The sequence below is a fragment of the Trachurus japonicus genome, chromosome 19 (assembly GCF_045865225.1).
Source record: "Trachurus japonicus isolate A0001 chromosome 19, Traja_1.0".
Classification (NCBI taxonomy): Eukaryota; Metazoa; Chordata; class Actinopteri; order Carangiformes; family Carangidae; genus Trachurus; species Trachurus japonicus.
In genome coordinates this window covers 22,876,156-22,900,302 of record NC_140925.1, presented here as the reverse complement: position 1 = coordinate 22,900,302, position 24,147 = coordinate 22,876,156, and the positions used below count along the sequence as shown (strand labels likewise).

General features: G+C 42.9%; 1 protein-coding gene across 1 annotated transcript; it reads right to left on the bottom strand.

The window, feature by feature from the left end:
* Nucleotides 1-7,282: 7,282 nt before the first annotated feature.
* On the bottom strand, nt 7,283-23,104 carry LOC146968049 (ubiquitin carboxyl-terminal hydrolase 31-like). Its single transcript, XM_085760950.1, has 16 exons — nt 22,438-23,104; nt 18,619-18,756; nt 18,338-18,426; nt 17,253-17,345; nt 16,885-17,020; nt 16,601-16,751; nt 16,220-16,403; nt 15,400-15,511; nt 15,204-15,298; nt 14,547-14,624; nt 14,280-14,409; nt 13,766-13,885; nt 12,666-12,891; nt 11,804-11,962; nt 11,535-11,687; nt 7,283-11,445 (listed from the first exon to the last, which is right to left on the bottom strand). Exons 1-16 carry the CDS (start codon nt 23,026-23,028, stop codon nt 9,911-9,913), a joined length of 3,990 nt encoding a protein of 1,329 aa, XP_085617076.1. The 5' UTR covers nt 23,029-23,104; the 3' UTR covers nt 7,283-9,910.
* Nucleotides 23,105-24,147: the final 1,043 nt, after the last annotated feature.

The following is a 24,147-nucleotide window of genomic DNA, read 5'->3' as shown; positions in this document are numbered from 1 at the left end:
TTAAAAAATGAAAGCCACATTACAATTAAAGCTGCAAGCTGATACTATATAGTGCAGGAATGGTGATTATTTTATCCCATATGATGGCCCTGATGCATAAAAAAGGCTTCAGTGCTCCCAGATGACTCCTCAGAGGTTCTGTGAGGACTAATCCTGACAGTTCATGGAAGTTGCCTCTCATCAGGCAACAACAGCACGGTCTCCTTGGGTGTTAAAGTTGTTTTCAAGGCACCACTCACTGCTCAGGGTTATGTAATTCAACCATGGATGTCCCACATGACACGTTATGTATATTGCATTGCCTAAAAAGCAGCGCTCTCTCTCCGCCTGCACTCAAGGCTTGCTAGATTTTTCATCTCCAATTAAAAGGGAACTAAAGTACTGCATCACTGAACTCAAGAGAAGAGAAATAACTGACATGCTCGCTCCTGAAACAACTGAATAATTGAATCTGTTTGCCATCCAGCGGGGGGGGGGCTTGCGTTGAGAATACATTTAGTCATGTACAGTTTGGTGCTTAGTGTGATGCCAAAAAAAAATGACATGTTAAGATGATAAAATGAACAGATCAGATAATAACAAAAGAAATCTGATCTTAATTTTTTAATCACTGACAGTGACCAACAAAGAGACAAAAAAATGTTTCATATAGAATAAAGTTTTTTTTTTTTTTTAGAAGCCGTGTTCGTCAATAATTAACTGGGAGAAATACAAAACTCCCTCATTTAGGTTTATGAGATTTTTCTATGTTCTCTTATTAGGATTTTTATGACAAGTGAAGTTGTTTTAATTATTACTACAGTTTCCTCCTTGAGTTCCCTCAGTGTGGATTTAGCATAATGAAAACTGGCGGCTAACATCAGCCACTTTGACTAATGGTCCACCCGCGCACACGCACACACACACACACACACACACACTACATTTTATCCATACCAATGCACAAATGTTAATTGAAAATCTGACTTGAGCTGTTAAAGAATTAAAGATAGTGAATTAGATTATAATTTTAATGCTAATTAGTCACTTATATTATTTTAGATAATTATATATTATTACAAACACACATCACCATATTGTCACTCTCATACAGTCTATGGTGACACTGGGCTTTGAGCACTTCCAAACACAAAAGGACATTTCAAAATCTCCGAGCTGTACCTGAACGCCTCTTGTGTAGACACATGTCAGTCATGCTGGGCCTCCTGTCCACACAGGCTTTTATAACAGTCACTGTCTGCGGCTACGGGCTTCAAGCTAAAATGAGGAATGACAGTGTTACAAGGAGAAGATGACTTGTTTTTTTTCCTTACATACAGGACATGTAAAGTGTGCTAATATTAGCCAAGATTATAAGATATTGGTTTTACCAGACGAAGCACATCAAAACCTTTGGGCCTACTGATCAGAGCCATGGTGGATCGTCAGTATGAATTCAGAGAATGAACATGATCTTCAGTCTTTGAACAGATACATAGTCTCATTATAGATTTCTAATTCGAAGATAATTTTTGAATGAAACTGGAAAAACAACGTTGTTTGATTTTGCTGAAGAAAACACAAAAATTAACACACCACTCACTGAAAAGGCTTTTTTTCCCCTCTTTCTTTCTCACACTGAGAAGAACTTCTGAATTCTCTCTGATCTATAAATACCAACACATCTGACTTGAGGTGTATTCAACTCAGCTGCTAACACTAGCTTTTTCAAAGTTTTCTTTGCGTCGGCAAAGTCTTACATCTATTTTTTGGGTTTGTTTGTTTTTTATCAGCATGGATGAGTGTGTGGGTGCTTATGAGATGCTTAGGTCTGATCTAAAATGACCCATAATTCTCATGGGGTTTCACCACCTGTAGCTTCTAGGACAAGATTAAAGGGATAGTTCACCCAAAATTCAAATTTCACTCATTATCTACTCACCCTCATGTCGACTAAGAGCTGTGAGAATTTTCAGAGTCCTCCATGCCTTTTCTGAGTTATGGGGGGGTCCGCGCAGCAGTATTTGTCCATATAATGGTTGTGAATGGATACCACTTTTCTTCGTCCAAAAAGACACACCAAAAAAATCCAAATACCTCCATACTGCTCATCTGTAATGTCCCTCTTGTATTGAAGCCCCGACATGAGAAATTGTTCCGCTCTTCCTGTGTCAGTGCAAATCACGAGCAGTGAACTGAGACACTGGGAGCTTCCGCTACAAACAAGCTTAAATATAGACTTATTTAATTTTTTTCGGAACAATTTCTCATGTTGGGGCTTCAATACAAGAGGGACATTACAGACGAGCAGTATGGAGGTATTTGGATGTTTTTTTGGTGTGTCTTTTTGGACGAAGAAAAGTGGTATCCATTCACAACCATTTTATGGACAAACACTACTGCGCGGACCCCCCCAGTAACTCAGAGAAGGCACAGAGGACTCTGAAAATTCTCACAGCTCTTAGTCGACATGATAGTCCATGAGCCAGACCACCAATCGCAATCGAAAGGGTGGGCAAATTCTTGTTGCTATTTTATTATTCCTATGTCCAGATTATTAATTGGTATGATAACCTTCGCACAAGAGTAGCTTAACAATATTTATCATGCATTCACTATTTTGACCATAAAAATGCCATATACACCAATTATGGCCATTCTCCGATGTTGCACATTTCATAATTTGTGTGCCACTACTGATGATTTAGAGCGCCTTTGCAGTTGCAGAAAGGCCCTGCAGATAATATTTGTTTGCACCACTAGTTGGCGCTAATTCCACTGGGTGCATGAGGGAGCGAGGGGGAAAATCGGCTTTAATACTGCTGTTAGCAGGAAGTAGCAGAGGACTTTTGTGAAATCACATTATACAGGGAACATTTTTAATGGTTTATATATACATCCAAGGTTAAGAAGGCTAAGATGTAGTGAGTAAAGATGACATTAACATTATATCATAATTACATCCATAGGTTTAGGGTTATTTAGGGGGAACTGGGGCATTGTTCATTAGGCTGACTGCAGAGAGGAAGAAACTGTTCTTGTGGCGTGAGGTCCTGGTCCGGATGGACCGGAGCCTTTTGCCAGAGGGGAGGGGCTTGAAGAGTTTGTGTCCAGGGTAAGAGGGGTCAGCAGCTATTCTGGCTCTGGTCCTGGAGATGTACAGCTCTTGAAGAGATGGGAGGCTGCAGCCGATCACCCTCTGGGCAGAGTGAATGACACGCTGCAGTTTGGCCTTGTCTCTGGCTGTAGCTGCAGCACACCAGACTGAACAATGGAGGATGTGAGGATGGATTCAGTGGTGGCAGTGTAGAAGTTCACCAGCATCTTCACAGGGAGGTGAAACTTCTTCAGCTGCAGCAGGAAGTATAGCCTATCCTCTGCTGGAGGCTTCTTGGTGAGGGAGCTGATGTTCTGCTCCCATTGGAGCTCCTGGGAGATGGTGGTGCCCAGGAAGAAGAAGGACTCAACCAGGGTCACTGTAGAGTCACAGAGGATGACAGGGGGGAGGGCAGCTTGGTCCTTTCTGAAGTCCACTATCATCTCCACTGTCTTCAGAGCGTTCAGCTCCAGGTTGTTCATGTTGCACCATGACACCAGAGGGTCCGTCTCGCTGCTGTAGGCCGACACGTCCCCATCAGAGATGAGGCAGATGAGGGTGGTGTCAGCAAATTTCAGGAGCTTGACAGACTGGTGTCCAGATGTGCAGCTGATGGTGTACAGGGAGAACAGCAGAGGAGAAAGGGACGCAACCTTGGGGGGATCCAGTGCTGATGGTCTGGTGTCAGAGTCATGCTTCCCCAGCCTCACGAAACTACCGTCTGTCAGTCAGGAAGTCCGTAATCCACCTGCACATGGAGTCAGGCACATTAAGCTGGGAGAGCTTGTCACGGAGCAGAGCTGGGATGATCGTATTGAAGGCAGAGCTGAAGTCCACAAACAGTATCCTGGCGTAGGATCCAGTCCAGGTGCTAGTGGAGGGCCATGTTTACAAGCATCATCTACAGATCTGTTGGCTCTGTAGGTGAACTGTAATGTCCTTCAGGTTGGACAAGACGAGGCACTCAAAAGTCTTCATGACCACAGAAGTCAGAGCAACAGGTCTGTAGTCATTAAGGCCAGTGATCCTTGTCTTTTTGGGAACTGGAACAATGGCTGAGGCCTTGAAGCAAGCTGGCATATGACAGTTCTCCAGTGAGGTGTTAAAAAATGTGTGTGAACACCGGAGACAGCTGATTGGCTCAGTGCTTCAGGGTGGAGGGGGAGACTTATACCCCTTTCCCACTGGCCAAAAAACCCTTTTAAACCCATAAACGCACCGACCCGCGTCAACCCGGGACGTCTGTCTGACTACCCATTTCTCCGAACCATACATTTCTTTATTTTTGAGTCCATTAGTCCGACCTCCCATTTCTCCAACTTAAGTAGCCCTAACCCTCAACCTTACCCTAAACCTAACCTTAACACTGTAGAATGGGTAGTCGGAGAAATGAGCTGTCGGACTTTTCAATTGGACTGATGTATGCCCCCCCCGTCGACCCGCGTCAAATGACTCGGCAAGCGACGCGGGTTAAAATCGCCTTCAATCGGCTCGGCTCTGATCGGCTTGCAGTGGGAACACCAGACCCGGCTCAACCCGCTAATTTATGTGATGACATTGGGCGTTACGTGATGCCACATCATCGTACCAGTCGCGTCTCACGTAGGCTACCAAAACAAAGCTCTGCTTGCATTCAAGACTGGGATTTAAAGATCAAAGAACACTGACCAAAAAAGATTGAAAAAAAAGAAGCGACAGTCTGTTTAACTGACATGTTGTGCCGCGGACGTCCATCATAAGGCGGCCGCGGCAGACTCGCTGTCCTCCGTGGCGGGCGGCTGGGGCATGACACGGTGTTTCTCGCACTGCGAATGAAAGCGGGGCGACTGTTTTATGCGGGGGTTAGACAGACAGACCCGGCTCATTTTGGTCAATGGGAAAGAAGCCAAATGCCGATTGTTAGCGGGTCGACCCGCATTTAAAAAACCTGCGTCGACCGCTTGATGTTAGTAGGAAAACGGCTAAGTTTGGGCCTGCAGCTTTGCACGGGTTCAGCCGTTTAAACAGTCTCTTCACCTCTCCTTCTTTGATTTGATTTGATTTCTACGATGGAGAGAGGTGTGAGAGGTTGTGGGGGAGGGTGGCACTTGGGTGTGGGGCTGTGTAGGGTGATCCGGTTTGGAGGAGCTGTTGCTGATCGATGGCTGGTGGTTGGAGGTGTGGGGGATATCAGGTCTGTCCCATTGTCTTTCAAAGCGGCAGTAGAACTCGTTCAGGCTGTTGGCCAGGCGTAGGTCATTGACAGAGGGACACTTGAAATACTGTACTGGCAGTATGCTCCACATTATTTGTGACAGAAGGAGCAAGCTCTTTAGTTGATTTTAATTGTGTAAAAAAATATTTGTTTGTTCTTGTTATTGCATGAAAAGTAAAACACTCTAAAAAACGTTGGCTATTTCATGTGTAGGCCTATGTTCTAATTTTTATCACATTTTCATTCACATATTTCTGAGGTGAGTCTATTATTATTACAGTAGGGTCTTGATAAAAGGGAAAAACATCCTTGAAGTGATTTAGGCACTGAGTGGTCAACAAACAGCATAATACCGAACAAGCACTATACACAGTTTTCAAGTTTCCACTCTACCGGTCCACCTATTCAACACATGATAACCACCACTAAGCTACCTGTTTGCAATGGTTATCATGCCAAACTGTTCACTAGAGATGTCTACCAAGTCAAAAAAACAAACTAGAAATTGCCCACCCGTTCGATTGCGGGAGGCCAATTTTGGGGTCTTGGCTCATGGACTATGAGGGTGAGTAGATAATGAGTGAAATTTGAATTTTGGGTGAACTATCCCTTTAATATTGTGCTCTCATGCTAGTAAATATTGCTGAATTTGTATCATAGTGCAGCAATGCTAATTTGTGATGTATGTGTATGTGATGTAATCTATAATGTAATATGTAATGTATATTGTTTTACAATATGATTTAAGATACTGTCCTCCTTTGTAAAACTATGTTATTATTGGTCCAATGCCACCACAACACTGGCCTTCAGAGCCTCAGAGCTACTGGATCGTATTGTCCTGTGGAAGTGTTAGACTGTGTTATGAAGGTGTTTATGATTTTGCGGCCACCCCCTTAATGTCGCCTTCACCACAGCACTCAATGCATCGATCCAACCAAACAGCAAGCAGAGAAAAAGTGAAAGCTAATCATGAAAATCCTGCTCGTCCTCTCCATCCATCCAGAGACAGGACTTTCTCAAAATGGAGACTTAGCAGAAGCATTAGGGATCGAATTTGGCCCCGGGAGATACCAAGATTGCATTGATCAATAAGATTAGATTGCATCTCTACAATGCATCAAACATATTAATGCAGCAAAAGCAAAACATATAAACTAATTACAGCGTGTGAGATGCATTATATTGAGGAGTCAAGAGGGGTAATGTTGCGATTTGTGTGTTAAATCCAGATAAAAGTTGCTGGATTCTCCACTGAGGTCTTGCTAATGATGTTCTCTTGGAACCGATACAATTGGCAAATGATTATTGATCTCAGCACTAGAGTAGCCTGGCTCCCTTACAGAATGAGCTTGTGCCGGGCAGCAGTCTGTGAATTTTCTAATTACATACATGTATTCATTTTTTATTTTTATTACGCAACTTCGTATTTTCCTTTAGAATAGCAAACAAATGCACGATCTTGATAGGATAAACAATGCGGAGCCTTCCACCTCCTGCTGCTGCATGCTGGGAGAAGAAGCATGTTGCAGCCCCATCACACCACAGGGCATTTTTTTAAATTTCATCACTTATCAGACAACACAAGAGGTGAGAAGTGTGAAAGGGTGAAAATGTAATTCCCAAAACTGATGACTGCTCTACAAAATTACAAGAACAGAAAGACAAAGAGGCAGCATTAACACTTAATATGCCCAGCCTTGGGCCAAACTAATAAAACCACAATCGAATCAGCTCTAAATAAATGATGGTGCTGTAGTTTAATAACATATCATCTCTGTCACTGACAGCATTAGATCTGACGCTACTATATATCTTAATAATCCCACAAGTTCAAACTGAAGGGCATTTCTCACGGACAAATTCATGTTGAGCGCCGCTTTATCATCCCAGCTCATTATGTCCCCGTTTACTGGGGGCTTTAAGACAAACACTGAGCACCACCAAGTGGAGCAACAGAGAGGCAGCAGCAGCACACCATCTGGAAATGCAGAAACAAATCACCCAGAGCTACATATGTGGACAAAATTTTATTTTATGACATTATATTTTTTATTTTGTTGACGTCTGTCTTGCATTGCTAAATCAATGCCAACACACGCTGCTACCCCCCCTCCAAAAAGACGAACACAGTACATGTCAAAAAATTACATTATGCCACAGAATATAAATGGAAAAATAAAAAGGTTGTTCTCATGCATTTGTGAAAATAAATAACTCCTTGTAGCATTTGACTAGATGCATACATCCCTCTTTATATCGTCAACACTGCAAGATTTCACTTTAAAGTTGATGTGACATACTGTAAGTGGGTTTGTATACTGCATGTGTTGGGTGTAAAGCCACAGTATCGACACACTGTAGCCACCAGGCACTGAAGATAATATTTAGATTTATTCTGCACCATGTGCCAGAAGGCTGTAAAGTAGTTTATGGTCCAGCTGCAAGGGCAAATGAAGCACACTCCTCCTTTAATGTGACACTTAGTAGATCAGTAGATCTATAATTGTTAGGTTTAACTGTTTATCAATTTCTATTTGGTGGGGACTTCATTTACAAATTTAGTCAATGACGCCTTCAAGTGCGATCGGTCACAGTGTAAAATTCAAGATGGTATTATATACAGTAAGATCATCTGTTGTAATATCATTAAGTTTTAAAGGTTTCGTCATATAAAATGTAAAATCAGAGCAACAGATTTTAGAGGATATATTGCACATTGTTGCTTTTATGGATCTTCAGACAAAAGCAGAAGACTGAGGTCATCATGGCAGCATATTGTATTGAAGTGTTCCAGCATAACCCGACAAAACGTACATATACAGAACCAGAAAATGAGCCGCGTATTATTAGATCTACTGGTCATTTGAATTTCTCAGGTAAGACTCAAACCGCTACAGATGATACATGACAATTATACCACACGTTATAAACTGCAGCAATGTTTCGTTGCCAAAAACCCATACAAAATGTTTTCTTTTCTTTTTAAAATCAGTTTAAAGTTGGATTTGTGAGGGGGGGGGAATGTGAGACAAATGAATACAATACAGAAAACATTAATTTGCAAGTGAGTCGATTTACTTTGAGAGGGTGAATGAGCAATACTTATCATTCATACAAAATGTATATTGATTTGAAGAAATGTGCAAACAAAGCTTTAATAAAGTATGCCTTAACATGCTCTCTGATGCTGGCATCTGGAAAAATATACAGTTAGAAATATATACACATCCAAGAGTAGCACTTCTACATACTCAGTGTGGGCATTAGCAAGAGTCTGCTTGCATAGTTAAGTGCATGCATAAGCGATTTATCATGCAACAACTGTCATATACTTAATGAATGGTGATCTCTTTTCTTCAGTCTATGTCAGTGCGCTCAGTGTTAATCTACTCGTCAATGCAAGCTAAAGATGTGCACAAGCTGTGATGCCACGTGACAGACGGAAGATGGACTGACTCACACGCACCGGAACGCTCTATGTACATGTACGGTGTTCGGAGTCGGACGAAGGCAAAATAAACCCAGCTGTCTCTGAATAATGTTTTTTGTCTGTGCGCGTAGTGGCTTTTTACACTAACCCTGTGTTCGTCTGGGAGGAATGTTTGGAGATGTCTGGCAGTTTGAGGAGGCCGATCCCTCCCCATGGGCACAGCAGGTAAGTGTTGGCATCAGCAGCTGGAGGGCAGAGGTGGTGGTGGGTGGGTTGGGTTGTGTTGGGTTGGGAGGGTGGTTGTCTTGAGAGGGGAACAGATTATTTACTGGTAAATAAAACACAAACATTGAAGAATTATTACAAACCAAGGGCTCCAGACATTTAACACCAATGACACATGCTTCATTCCTGCACTTCTCCCCCCGGCCTCTCCATGACAGTCTGATTTTGGCTGCAGAGAAATACTTCTTAAAGGCTGTTGCACAATAACTACATCAAGGAGCATATGTAAACAGCAGTTCAGGTTAAATAGGCTTAATTGTGTTTTACTTGAAATTACATTTTCAGTGCTTAATAAATATTAAAATTGAATTATAAATTTACCAACATCTGCAGTTATACAATTTCGATTAAATACTCCACTATGATTATCTGAGGCACTGATGTTTGTTGTTGACATATGGCTCTCGATACTGAAGGAGAGCTGTACATAAAGATTTTTGGAAATAATTCATCGTTTCACTGCATCAACATGTTAAAAATTGCCCGTAAACTTCCTTTGGTGACTGAGTAGTCCATGTTTGATACTGTATATCTCAAAAGTTTCTTTCCACCATTATACTTGCTCTCCATCTTGTGCAAAGTCACTTTTATTTCCACCTCCTACTGAGATGTACTTCTCCCAACTATGCTACAGACAGAACAAGGCAATAATTTCAATACATGTGCAGTCCATGCTTATTTACAATACAGTATAATATTCCTCAAAATCAATGCAATCCATACAAAGTGCTTTGTTAAAATCCATTCCTAAATAAGTATTTAACAATGTGGACAGTAGGTGTCCAGTATGGCAGCTGGTATTCAGTAACCACTGAAAAGCTACAGGTGCTTTAAAGATGTTGGTCAGACACTCGGCCTAGTTTGATGGTAAAGCACCTCAGAGCTGCACTTGAGAGATTGTTATCGGGTCCTCAACAGAACATCACTTGGACCTCTGGCTAGTTTGAGTAGAGCTGATGGGGATTTTTCTGGACTGCATTGTCTTTTTAGCAGGCTCTTTCTTCGGAGGGTCTTTAGAGTTGGAGGAGGACTGGGTGGTTGTTTCTGCTCCAGAAAGCTTGGACTTTGTGGAGGGCAGCAGTGAATGCTTCGTGGTGGCTGACGCCTTGGAGGATTCCTTGTCTTTGGCTGTGGTCACATTAGTCTGAGCGTCTGATGCCACATTCTGGCTTTTCTTGCTCGGGACTCCGTCTTTAACTGCATCTCCGGCACCATCCTCTGGACTTCCTTTTGCTTCTCCGGCGCCTGATTTCCCACCATCAGCTGACTTGCGTGTCTCTTTGGGCCTAAGAGCAGTTTTGAAGAAGGACAAACCTTTGTCCTCTGTCTTACTGTTCCTGCGAGGTCCCTTTGACGGTGGGGCCGCGCTGGCAGATGAAACACCCACGCTGGAGGAGCGGAGACTGGCCATGGACGAGCTGCTACTGGAGTTCCGGGCCGCTGCCTTGTTCTCCGCCGCCCGACTCGACCTGCCATCGTTTTTACTGCCGGCGTTTGACCTGGAGGGAGGTCCTCCATGGCTGACCTTTCTCTCTGACACCGGATTGGCCCGTGACGATTCACGGCTGGTGCTCCTCTCTGCTGCTCTAGTCCTTGCGGAGGCTGAGCTTTTCTCACCTCCGCCTCTGGGTGATGTCCTTTTCGGAGGATTTGAGCTTTGTAATCCTGGAGAAGCGCCCTTCTTCTGTTGGGCTGAATCGGGACGTAGCACCTCCGGGGTTTGAGACGAGCCTTTTTTGGACGGGGTCGCCGCTCTCGAGGAAGCGACCTTGCCAGTTTTAGGAGGTCCGTCGCCTTTGTCCTTGGGGTTTGATGCTGATGCTGCAGCCTTGGTCTGCATTCGAGACGGGGACTTGTCCACGGCTGGGGACGCAGGAGACAGAGAGCTGGATGACGTCGAAGAAGTGGCTGGACGTTTCTTGGGACTCCTCTCGCCCTCTATCCCTGTCTTTGCTGAGGTCCTTTTGGCGCCAGCGCTATCTGCCGCTCCATTTCTCTGTTTGGCCTCTTTTGCAGCCGCCCCATGTCGAGGACTAACCTGTTCAGGAGCAGCGATTACATTGTTGTTATCCCCGGCCTGGACGGAGCTCCTCTGCTCCGCCAGCGCCACAGCCTTTGAATGGACCTGCTCTATCAGCCTCTTACTGCCAGGATTACTATCCGAAGCTGCGAGGACTGACTTGCCCCCCGACAGTTTGTCTGGCTTAGGTGACCCAGCGAAGCAGGAGGTTGATATTTTGCTGTCAACCACTTCTCCTATCCTCTCCAGAGTCGGGGAGGAGGAGTGGGATTCCAGGGAGAAGCGTGAAGGAGAGTTGGAGCGGAGTTGGAGCTTAGCGGAGTGGGACCAGGTTGGTTTGGTGCCATTTTCACTGAGCACCAGTGGACTGGCAATTGAAGACCTCGAGGAGAAAGTTTGCCTTTGCATGCCTCTCACTGCTGGGCGACTTGATAAACCTGGGTTGTAAAAAGATACAAACCAATATTAGATTCTTCAAGAAAATATTCATGTTTCAAAACCATCTGAGCAATCGTCTGTCCCTCACCGTCATCCTCGCTCCGTTCCCCAGCAAACTCAGCGGACTCGGAGAGGGAGGCCAGCGAGGTGCGCCTGGAGGAGCCGGAGGAGGCTTGGCTCGGGGGCCGGCTACCCATCAGTCGACTTATCCAGTGCTCACACAAAGAGGAACTGGTAGATCCTAAACACCCAAACAGATAGTAGATGGTCATCTGCTTTGTATTCCATAGAAAGCACCCAAATACGTACAGTATGAAAGAGAGTGTGGAGCCGAATATCAATAAAAAAAAAAAGTACCTCCCACAGAGCTGTTGGCAGACCAGGAAGGAATTGTGGCACGTCTTTGATAAAACAAGATATAAGCAGTCTGCTTGCACACTTCATCTTCAGACATGGGATGAACATCGCTGTCATCAAAGCAGTACCACTGTCCATCAATGGAGTTCTTACAGTGAGCTACAAGACACAATGCAATAAAATGTGATCAATATTTCCATGGAAACAACCTTGGTACCACTTTATTTGACACCTATCTCTATAACGCATTATAACCATACTTATAATGAGTTATAATGCAGTTATCACACTGTATAACTATAGTTATAAACACTCAAATTATCATAATGCTTTATAACAATAATCATAACACACTATAAAGCATTTTATCATGACTTATAAGGTCAGGTATTATAATGTATTATAATGTCTTATAAACGTATAACTATCATTATAAACACTCATAAATTATCATAAGACTTTATAACAATAAGCATAACACATCATAGAGCATTGTATAGTGGCTTATAAGGTCAAGTATTATAATAGTTTAATTTATAATGATAGTCATACACGTTTATAAGCCAATAACACATTATAACTATATTTATAATACATTATAAATGTGGGCATTGTCAGCGAGTAACTGACAATTATAACGTATTATAATACCTGACCTTATAAGTCATGATAAAATGCTTTATAGCGTGTTATGATTATTGTTATAAAGCATTATGATCATTTATGAGTGTTTATAACTATAGTTATACAGTGTTATAACTGCATTATACCTCATTATAAGTATGGTTATGATGCATTATAGAGATAGGCGTCAAATAAAGTGTTACCACAGCTTTCTACAGATAGTTGAGTATGGTGTTACCTGTGTAATGTCCTCCCTGCATGGTCCCATGATGGTTACACACTGCATACAGATCGTACAGGTAGTCCTCCGGATCACGGCCCAACCCATAAGGCCGTCTCCATGGCGACCAGTGGGAGGGGAGACTCCAGCTGCTCTGGCTCCTCTTCACCATATGGGGCGCCATGTCCATGCCCATGAGCGGGAACTTCACCATGTTCTGCATCTTCATCCGACGATCCCCGTCCTGAAGGACACGACACAGTAAGTTCCTTTAGAAGCAGTTGTGATGACACAGAGATGCACTTTTTAATTCTTTTTTTGGTAACACTTTATTTGACGCCTATCTCTATAACGCATTATAACCATACTTATAATGAGTTATAATGCAGTTATAGCACTGTATAACTATAGTTATAAACACTCATAAATTATCATAATGCTTTATAACAATAATCATAACACACTATAAAGCATTTTATCATGACTTATAAGGTCAGGTATTGTAATATGTAATTATTGTTACTTAGTAACTCGCTGACAATGTCCACATCGATAATGCATTATAAATATAGTTATAATGTGTTATAATTGGCTTATAAACGTGTAAAACTATCATTATAAACACTAATAAATGACCATAAGGCTTTATAACAATAAGCATAACACAAGCATTTTATAATGGCTTATATTACAATAGAGTTATAATGCTCTATAATGTGTTATGCTTACTGTTACACAGCCTTATGATAATTTATGAGTGTTAATAATGATAGTTATACACGTTTATAAGCAAATTATAACACATTGTAACTATATTTATAATGTATTATTGATGTGGGCATTGTCAGTGAGTTACTAACAATTATAACGTGTTATAATACCTGACCTTATAAGTCATGATAAAATGTTTTATAGTGTGTTATGATTATTGTTATAAAGCATTATGATCATTTATGAGTGTTTATAACTATAGTTATACAGTGTTATAACTGCATTATAACTCATTATAAGTATGGTTATAATGCGTTATAGAGATAGACGTCAAATAAAGTGTTACCCTTTTTTTTTCTACTTTTACAGATCTGACCATTGTGGCGCCTTCATGTGTGAGTGTGTACCTGTCTGAAGCGCTTCAGGTGCAGTATGAGGATGTCAGGCAGAGTCCACAGACTGAGCTTGATGCTGCCCTGCTGGAGCTGCTTACAGTGTGGACATCGCCAGGCGTCATCAGGAGCCAGCTGAAAATCAAATATCAGTTATTAGAGTCACTGGTACCACGGTAACACAGAGAAATGAATGTCCAGCTTATGTTCTCCTCTGCTGTTGTGTTCTTTGTCTGTTAATATGTTTTTGTGCAATAAAAATATATCAACTGATGTAATTTTTAACATTTCCAGAACAATATCATAGAGAAAATACATGGAGAAATATCATTCTACTGTTATCTAATGTTTGTTGTTTTTACTCATCCTAACACTCCACAAAACTGCATTAAGGATACACAGACTGAAGCATTGAATGTTAGCATGCAGCAAAAAATGAAACACTTGACAAAAACGTCCTTTCATCCATAAAATGTACTCAGTAACAGTGATGTTCTCCCTGACTACATGATCCCATGTCTCAGCCTACCTGCTCCTCTTTGGTGTAGAGTTGAAAGCACTGGGCGAGTGAGCACGTCTGAGGCTGAAGGTGCTGCTCCTTTGCTTGACGCACGCTCTCAGCATCTGGGATGTATTCATCCTCAGTTCTTTTGAACAGACTGCAGGCATAACATGGCACAAGTCTCTCACGGATCACATAGAAACTTCAAACATGACATGTATCTGTGTCAAAATGCACAGCACTGAGAGAGGATACAACAAATAACACTTTCAAAAATCCAAGGGGCTCACTTACTAGTCTTTAGTCTCTTTGTCCCATTCAACCACGATTTTCACATGAGGTGGCCCTCCAGGACCACAAGACTTGAACGCCCTGTTAAAATGAGATCAAGAGAACAGCGCATTATACTTCCTATCTTCGTCATATAGTTGATACTCCTACAGAATTATAATGATAACCTAGAAAAGCTGTTGAGAATAAACTGAAGTTTCAGTTTGAGACTGTCACATCAAGCCACTAATACAAATTGTTTGAAAAGTGTGTTTTGAAATTGCACATTTGATGCTGGCTGGTTTTAATAGACCCTAGAGTAAAAAATAAAAACTTTCTGACACACAATAAATAACAGGCAAGTAGGCACTATACTAGGTCAAACTTCAATGATTTATCTATTTTTTCTTCTTGTAAGTAATGAAGCAAAAGTCATTTTTTCTCATTCCCTCCATTTAAAAAATCCATGCAGCAGTCACAGAGGTTAACATCTCCTAGGAGGAGAATCCATAAAAAGCAGACAAGGTGTTATACATATTCTAACATCAATACCACTGAGGAGTCAGCCTACATACTGTAGCTCTTCAATCAACTTCAAGTGCATTGAACACACTGTTAGGATTTATGTAATGACTACTCGAGTGAGCTAACACCCCCCCTTGTGGTAAAAAGGGAGATTACCTCTCCACAGAGGGATGGCAGAGTGGCTGCTCCTCCTGAGGCAGGAGATATGTGATTCCAACCACGCCTACCACACGCAAAGTGAAGGGCCCGACCTACAGAGCAGCAGGAGCAAGGTATTATAGAATGTACCATGTAAGCATAATGATTCAATTCAGTGGGTCTGTGTAGATAAGAGCATGTTATGAGTCTTTACCTGCACACAGACCCCAGGGCGCAGAAGATGCTGCATCTTCTCCAGGATCTCCTTCTGAAGGACATCCCAGGTCACCGTGCGCTCCAGATACAGAATAAATGGATTACCAAACCTGCAGGGAAAGTAAAAGCAGGAAGGTTTTTAACAATTGTTTGGAGTTTGATGTTTAAAGGGATAGTTCAACATTTTGGCAAATTGGCCCATTGCCATAATCCCTATAGTCATAGCAGTAGGTTTGTTACCTTTATTTGTCAGTGCAAGCTATTTTTAGAACAGCGGAGGAGAGCCACGAGCTGCTCAGAGCTACGCTACGGAGGTTAATGGGATTTCTTGGTTTCCCTCATCAAACTCATCAAATACACAATCCAACAACTCCAAAACGCTCTGGTGGACAAGTTGTGACCTGCACATTCACCACGCTATGAGATAATAACAGAACGTTACCAGACAGAGTTGTTTTAGAGGGAAATTCATGCAAAACCGCTGATGCGCGTTGCGTTCAGGGACAGTTTTTCAGCAAGCAGACTCTGTATTTACCTCGAAAACGGCTCCGTTTCGTAACGTTCCGTTATTATCTCATAGCGTGGTGAATGTGCAGGTCACAACTTGTCCACCAGAGCGTTTTGGAGTTGTTGGATTGTGTATTTGATGAGTTTGATGAGGGAAACCAAGAAATCCCATTAGCCTCTGTAGCGTAGCTCTGAGCAGCTTGCAGCTCTGCTAGGCTTATAGGGATTATTGCAATGGGCCAATTTGCCAAAATGTTGAACTATCCCTTTAATGATGGAGCTCTATTATATATTTTTGCTCATTAACGTACCTGCGTCCTTGCTGTCCAGCACAGGCCCTGTTACACACTAACAGGACGATCTTCTCAGCCTGCCCGCTGTTCTTATTAGGACTCTGTGGTGGTGTTGTTGTAGGCTCTTGTATTTGTGGGGATATCCTGTTATTATCTGTGCCGTACTTCAAGTTGTTCTGGTTGAGATTTGCATGTGGGCTCCCTGAAAGAAACACACATTTAAAAAAAAAAAAGTGAAAACCACATACTGCTTTGGAGAAACTGTGTAGCAGCTTCCTAAATGAAGCATTTCTTCAATATGAGTCAATTTCTAATCTAATCTCCACTCCTACTGCCGTAACAAGACAAAGAGCTAAACTAATTTCTTTATGGGGGGGGGGGGTACACAGGATGTTATACCGCCTCGCTTGGAGCGGATCTGTTCTGGTCTGAACAGCTCAGGTGTCTCGAAGGCAAAGATGGAGTCACTCTCCTGAATGATCTCAAGGTCGTCATCGTCATCACAGAAGGAGCGATGAAAGCCGTCGAAGTACATCTCTGTGAGGACAATCTGAGGCAGAGACAGGGGAACAACCACAGAGTGTAGAGTTGTAGATGAATTGGTAGAAAGTAAATCTAGCAATCCTTTTCATTTCGATACATAAATGCGCTGAAAAACGAGGACGTTTCAAAGAAGGCAGCACCTGTTCGGTTGGGATTTTGGTCTCCTGGGCCACAGCTTGTCTCAGCCTGGACACAGTGCCAGAGAGAGGCACCGCCACCCCGACTCTCATACAGTGGGAGCACTTTCCTTGGTACACCACTGTCACATACAGTGGCCTGCAAACACAAGACAGATTGAAATTAATTGGCTGTTTCATAGCCACGGCTGAACTGACGTTACAAAGATAGATGGCATCCTCTAATTTTAGCCCTCCTGTCAGAGCTTTCATAGTGTTTGTCGAGGCTATGTTTGACACTATTTTTAATGCTGGGATCAGATTGTTACTTGTCTAACATTATTTATTTATTATTTCGTCTTACTCATACACTAGATACAGATCCTCCTTACCGTGTGTGAGGTACCGGGATTGGCAGTGAGATGCAGAGAAAAGGATCAAAGGTGTTGCTCTGTTTCTGGCAGTGAGGGCAAGTCAGGGAAGACCTACACAGACATGATGACAATAAAGAAATCAGACTCTGGAGTACTGTTAGTGTACCTTTAGTTCAGTGTACATTGCTCTCTTGCTGAGCGTTAGATGAAACAGTTGTACCACTCTCATATCAGTACATACAGCAGCAGGTGGAAACAGCCAGCCTGGCTCAGTCAGAAATGTACATATTTAGCTCATAGTGTGAGAAAAACACACTGTGATTTTCGGGAGAAGTCTCCACTGTTTGCCTATGAAGTTAACAGTGACAGCAACACTCCAGTCACTGATGCTAGTTTACACACTGCAAATAAACTGCTGTAAATCCACAACCTGTCATTTTAAATTACTGTAGCCTAACAAGTGTACACATTAAACACACAAGATCCTATGTGTTGGCAACTTTTCAAAGCACTGGAAGGTGGCTGTTGCTAGTTTTGGTCTGATCTGATTGTTTTCCTCTGATCTGGTCTTTGTGCTAAGCCAAGCTAAGCTAAGCTAAGCTAAGATGAGCTAACCAGCTGCTTGTTATGGCTTCATATTTATTGTACAGAGTGACATCTACTTCTTCGCTGACGTCTCACCAAGAGGTATATTACCCAGGGGTGGGCTGCGTATAACCATGATCTGTGGGCCTACAGTGTCATGTATTATTACTGGTGCATTATATTTCACATCAGAGATATAAATCATACTCTAACAGAAATATACAGGAGGTAGAAAAAGGCCCCACCCTGAAAGTGTAATCACTTCTAAGTATCAAGTGAGCAGATTTCTGTATTCAGTATGCATGTTTACAACAAAATCTGTTATCTGCTCTTATAAAATATATAATAAAAATATGTAACAATAACCTTTAGAGACTTCAGAATATTTCATCATATGTCAGTTTTGCAGTTTTCCTTGACTTAGACAAGAATGTTGCAGACTTTTCAAGCAATAAAACATGTTGACGTTATAATTAATATTTTGTGTGCGCTGAATTGATACATGTAGAAAATGTCACCTGTATTGTGCCTGAAACAGCTCCTGTACAAAAGAGCCAGGTGCTGGTAGTGGAGATCCTTCAGGGGGATTTTCTTCTTCTACTGGAGGCTACAAATATGAGAGAGACACAGATCACTGTATGATTCACACTGAGGGACAGTAGTGGAACAGCTTATTGAAATCAATCAACTGAATTGGGACAACGCTGGTCAAAACAACCATCGATAATGTCCACATTTTGACAGATCTACGGCTGAATACAGAGAACAATGTGTAACTGAGTGATAAGTCTCTGTTTACCTTCCGGGGGGGTCTGCTCTCAGGGTGGACGATATGATTGAGGTCTTCATGAACTCTATCCAGCAGCCAAAGGAGGAATTCCTGGGCGTCGTGCTGGGAGTTACCCCTGAACTGAAGGGCACTCTTGGACACCACATTCTGCAGCAGATAATACAGAAAGAGGACCAATAAACAAATTAGGTTTTGTGCGCATTGCTCCAAAAACAAAGATGGTTTAGTAGTGCAAGTGAGTGGGCTGATCATAAAATATTCAGTGTGTTTGACCATGATGATCAGCACAATGCTAAAGGTCAGTGGAGGTGGGGGTGATGTTTGAGAGGCAGGCACAGAGAAGCTTTTTAAAACCAGGACACAGGCTGAAAATCGACAGCTTAACCTCACTAACAATTAGCCATCGGAGATGACAACAGCGTGTACTCTACAGAGAGCCACCAAGGCAGGCAGCCATAAAGTCACCTCTGCTCACCAGCAGCTATCAAATGTCACACAAGGTCAAAGATATGAGGGGACCGAGCGTCATGCACCGTCCCTGCCGCTCCCATGGGACACTCATTTTGAAGGCATTACCGAGGCAGCCGCTGCAATTTGTACAAAGTGTGATGCAAACAAAGAGCCGGCCTTCCTTCTGCGGCTCCACCACCGAGCCTCTCTTTAAGTAAAGGTCTGTTTATGAAACTAGATCCCAAGCCAGCCTCAGCAGACTGATACGATTATGAGACAACTTTAAGGCGAAAACACACGAGATCGAGACACTGAGCGAAATGAAATTTCACTGAAACACAAAGCGTTTCAGTGAAATGCAGAGTGAATATTAATAATGCATTGTTTTTAATATCCCTCTGAAACCGACATAAATTGTGTGCCCAATGAATTGTCAGGCTACATGAAGCATTTCTCATATGAAGGCTGTTGAGAAGAGAGTATGACTGGTGTCTGAGAAGTAACCTTTAGTTGTTTTTTTTATACTATCACAGAAAAATAAATGTTGTTATTACATATTTACTATTGTCAGTATGTCGTGCATATTTTACACTGTTCTATGCAATAAAAATGATTTTGCATACTTTTGTGTACTGATTTGTGACATTGCCCTTGCCACTTAAACTAAACATAAACTGTAGACTAGAGGGGACTTGTGTCCACTATGGTGTGTGTTTCTCTTCTTATCTAGAAAGTGATTTGACAGGAAGCTGATCAGAATATCTACACTGACACGAAAAACATGTTTAATTTAGCCTATGCAGCTTTCAGGTCTGTCTTTTTAGGCACCAACAACAAAATATTTTACATTTATACATTAAAAAAATGAATTTTGAACCAATAACCACAGTAAACACTTGCAGTCACATATTTAGCAAGAGCTAAAATGTAATATATCATTATCACATTAGTATAACAAGGGTCTTTTGAGCTATATCATCAGATATGTGTATCTTACACAGCAAGAGTTTGGGGAGAAACTGATTATTCCTTCCAAATTTCAACTTTCAACAGTTGTGCTAATAAAAACCATACTTCTATCTTATGAGCAGTACTTTTATTGATAAAAGATTGATTGCTGTATGTTCATTATTCATCAATCCTGTGATAAAGATCTACAGAATCTATTAAAAAGTCCTATCATTATATCAAACATTGGGGTCAGTTGCTGTGTGGTGTTTACAGATCGCCATCATGTCGGATTTGTTTTACCATCAATCACATTATGAAATGAAGCATTCATCATTGATAAACGTCTCTCCTAATTATCTATGAGAGTTTGTGTGGATCATGCTCTTCGGCAGTTTGGGTGGTGAACAACAACATTATCCTCTAACCTATTTCTTTTGGAGAGAAAATGGATTCTGAGGCAAAGCGAATGATTCCCCTGTGTTGTTGTTACGGATGTCTCCCAAACGATCTTTAAGTGCTCTCAGTTTAGGCTCAGATTGTGGTCAGAGGGAAGAGGCACAAAAGCGTCACATGTGCATGCTGAGCAGTAAAGTACACATACCACAAAACTATAGCATGCTTTGCTAAAGTACAATTAGCAGCATTTCAGTTTGTGATGTATAAGTTGGAGAGCAAAGTGTTTTCAATCCATTAAAATATTTGATCTTTTTAGATATTTGAGAAGGACTCAGTCAAATCTCTCCTGTCTGCAACCAAAGGTTATATTATATCCAAAAACAACAGAGGCTATACTTTGGGGGGAAAAATTGAAATCAAACTCTAATTGAATGTTTCTTTTCAAAGCATCTGATGTACCTGAGCTGTATTTAATCTCCCTACACAGTTAAACATATTCAAGGCCTCTCACTCTGAAGAGAATAATCTATATCCAATCAGACAGTTTGTACTCTGGCTGGCAACCAAGGCAGAAAGAAATGGACAGAAATAGTAACACTCTAAAGAATAAGCAAAGTGTTGTATGGCCCTGTTCAATCTGGTTCCTCTCCATCGTGCAGTTTGAACTTCTGAAAGTAGAAAATAGCTTATCAGACATTAAAAAAAAGACACACACATAATAGTCCCTGCTGCAAAGAACAAACCAAACCTTTGTGGTTGTGATCGGCACATTTTTTAAGCGCTGGGATACAGGTTTAGGAGTCAAAACGCTGAAACAACAGATGAGGCTGGAAACAAGAGCTGAGTGTGGGACAGACAGTCAAGCATTTAAAAAAAAACGTGAGTTTTATTACAGCTCAGCTCTTGGAGACAACAATCAGCTGAGCAGCTCAAAGAGCCTTTTAAAGAAAGGAGTTTAAGTCCAGGAAAACTGACTTCGCCTCTTCCATTATGATTCACTCTCCTATAAAAGGATGATTGTTAGTACAGTCACCACTGTGAGCAGAGCTGTGACTCCTGTACGTCAACTGGCACTTGACAACAGACCAAAAATACTCGATTTACGTATACGTATTACATTAAATAGTATTTTTCTTAGTTACAGATCAGTCCACACTGATAAGACCCAGAGGCTTGTTGACAAGTAAACCATTCAGTGCTGCCACTTCATCACTGCATCTGCCCCTGTTTTCAAGTGGGCTATACTGACAAATCAAGTGATGATATGATATCAAATAGACAAATTCATATTTAAAGCAGAAGTAAGCGATCCGGTTCTTTTGGCTAACTTTCTGTCAGCCGATGGAGTTAGCAGTCCCCACCCTCGTCCCTACGTCACCACATTCACACGCATCCCTTGGCTGCACACACAGAGAGGACCGCCCCTTTATGCCGTTCTCTCTCCTCATTGGATAAAGGTTGTAGGATACAAGGAAAGTTTTCTCCTCGGCTTACAACAGAGCAGAGTGACTGACAGACCCGTGTTTCAGACCAAACACTCTATAGAAGTGATTGCTGTCGGAAGATAGAACTATTTAAGACTTATATTAACACAAATATTCTGCTTACTTCTGCTTTAACACAAACATTCTGCTTACTTCTGCTTTAAGAATGACCAGTGAGGCCCAACCATTTGTATTTCCTGTTGATAGTATTGTCAGATAATTACACTGAACAAAATAATTCAGTTTAAGGTAGAAAACAACCTGGAGCTGCACTAATGCACCAAAAATCTTAACTCTGGTGACTTTCTGCTCAGAGTCAGACTGAAAAAGGTAAACAAAAAAAACTGACCTGAAGAGAGAAGAGGAGCAAAAAATCAATAAGTGTGAAAAGATGAAGACTCAGGATGTGTGAACTATCTCCTTCAATAAAAGCAGATTAAGTGATGGAACTTGAGTGTGTTATATGTCAATATAAAACAGGCACCTCATGTGTTTTTATGATGTGATTATTCTGCTTTAGCAGCAGGAGCTGAGACCTCCCTCTTACCTTGAAGTCTCTGCTGTGCTGAGGTGTGTACTCAAAGGTCCAGAGAGCCCGGACCAGGCCGGACAGCTGCTCCGTCACCTCCCCGGCCTCGTGCGGCTGGCTCAGCCTCTTCTGGACCAGCAGCACCCCGTTGGACTTGGCCTTCTCGTTGTTGCCGGTGGTGGTGGTGGTGGTGGTGGTGTCTCCTCCTGCTCCTCCTGCTCCTCCTCCTCCTCCCCCTCCTCCTTTGAACTGCTCCAGAGCCAGGTACTCTGCGAACAGCTCGGTGTTGCTCAGGCACTGTAAGATAGCGTTCATGAAGCAGGTGTTTCCGTGGTTCTTCAGCCCGGCCACACCGGGCACCTTGTCCCCGAAGGCAAACCCCCCGCAGTCGCTGTCGTCGGACGGGACTGACCCCCCCGTGGTGGTCGGGATCAAAGTTGAGTCGTCCTTCTCGTCCTCGGCGGCCTGCTCCTCGGTGCCAAAATGAGACAGAGTGGACAGAGTCCGGAGAACTCTGTTCATGAAGCTGCCCACGGAGCGCACCGAGCTCCTCCGGAACAGCCTCTTGCTGAAGGATTTCTTCTCCTTGTTACTGACAACTTTCGACATGGTGGCTCCGGTGGCTGTCCCCTGGCTTTACACGACTTAAATCCAAAAGAGATGAGCTCTCTCTTTCTCTCTCCCCCCCGCACTTTAAAAAAAAATATATTCAGAGCATCGCTTCGTCCCCGCGTAATGACAGCTCCTTCACTTTCTGGTGTTTCACACAAGGCCTGAGCATATCTCACACTAACACAAAGGCCGGGCAGTTCTGGGCATCATATCATATGGAGACGGTCTATAGGGGAGAGGATCGGATCAGCCCACTTGCAACACTGCGTCGGATTGCATAAACAGGCTCCATGGAGAGCCGCTACCGGGGCAGCCTGGGCTCATCCCGCACCAGCCAGCAGCCATCATCATCATCATCATCATCACCACAGCCGAGTCGCTCCGGTCAAATAACACGAGCTGTGGCTGTATGCACAAAACACAAGGCGCTGAGGTTTGACTATCGGTGGGCAAACAATGTCTGTCAGGTAGAAACATCAAATCAGCCTTTCACAATTAGGCGGAGAGTGACGCGCGGAATTCCTCATCATTTATTAAAGAAACCGCAGCTCCACCCTTTTAAAGGTATTTCCTTCACCTCCGCTCAGCCAGAATCCACGCCGATGCCAGTGGGAAACGGGTCGGGTCGGCGGTGTGTTTACCCTGTTGATGTCTACCCGGTTAGATCGCCTCCACGGTGAGCGAGGACGCTGCAGGAGCGCTGCCAAACCGAGGAGGAACCCCCCGACCGGAGCGGCTCAGCCCGCCGCTCCCTGCCGCCTGCGCGCCGCCGCGGAGCATCTTTCGGTGAGCCAGATGTGAAAGGGGAACGGTTCGGTGTCCCCATCCGTAAAAAGTTTCGGGGATAAGTTGTCCTGGTCTTCGTTGCGTCTTTTAATTCCCGCTCCGGATGGGATTCACCACGGCGAGGCCGCTTCTCCCGTCTCCATCATCATCTGTACAGGCACCGACACTGCAGGCAGGGCGGTAACGGCTGACGTCAGGGCCAAACACTGGTCCATGTTGGAGCGGAGCAGGTACAGCGGCATGTGATGCTGGATGATGCTCCATCCCATCCATCCCCGTCTCTGGACAGCGTGCACACTGCCGAGCGGCAATTGGTCAGCGGTGTCAATA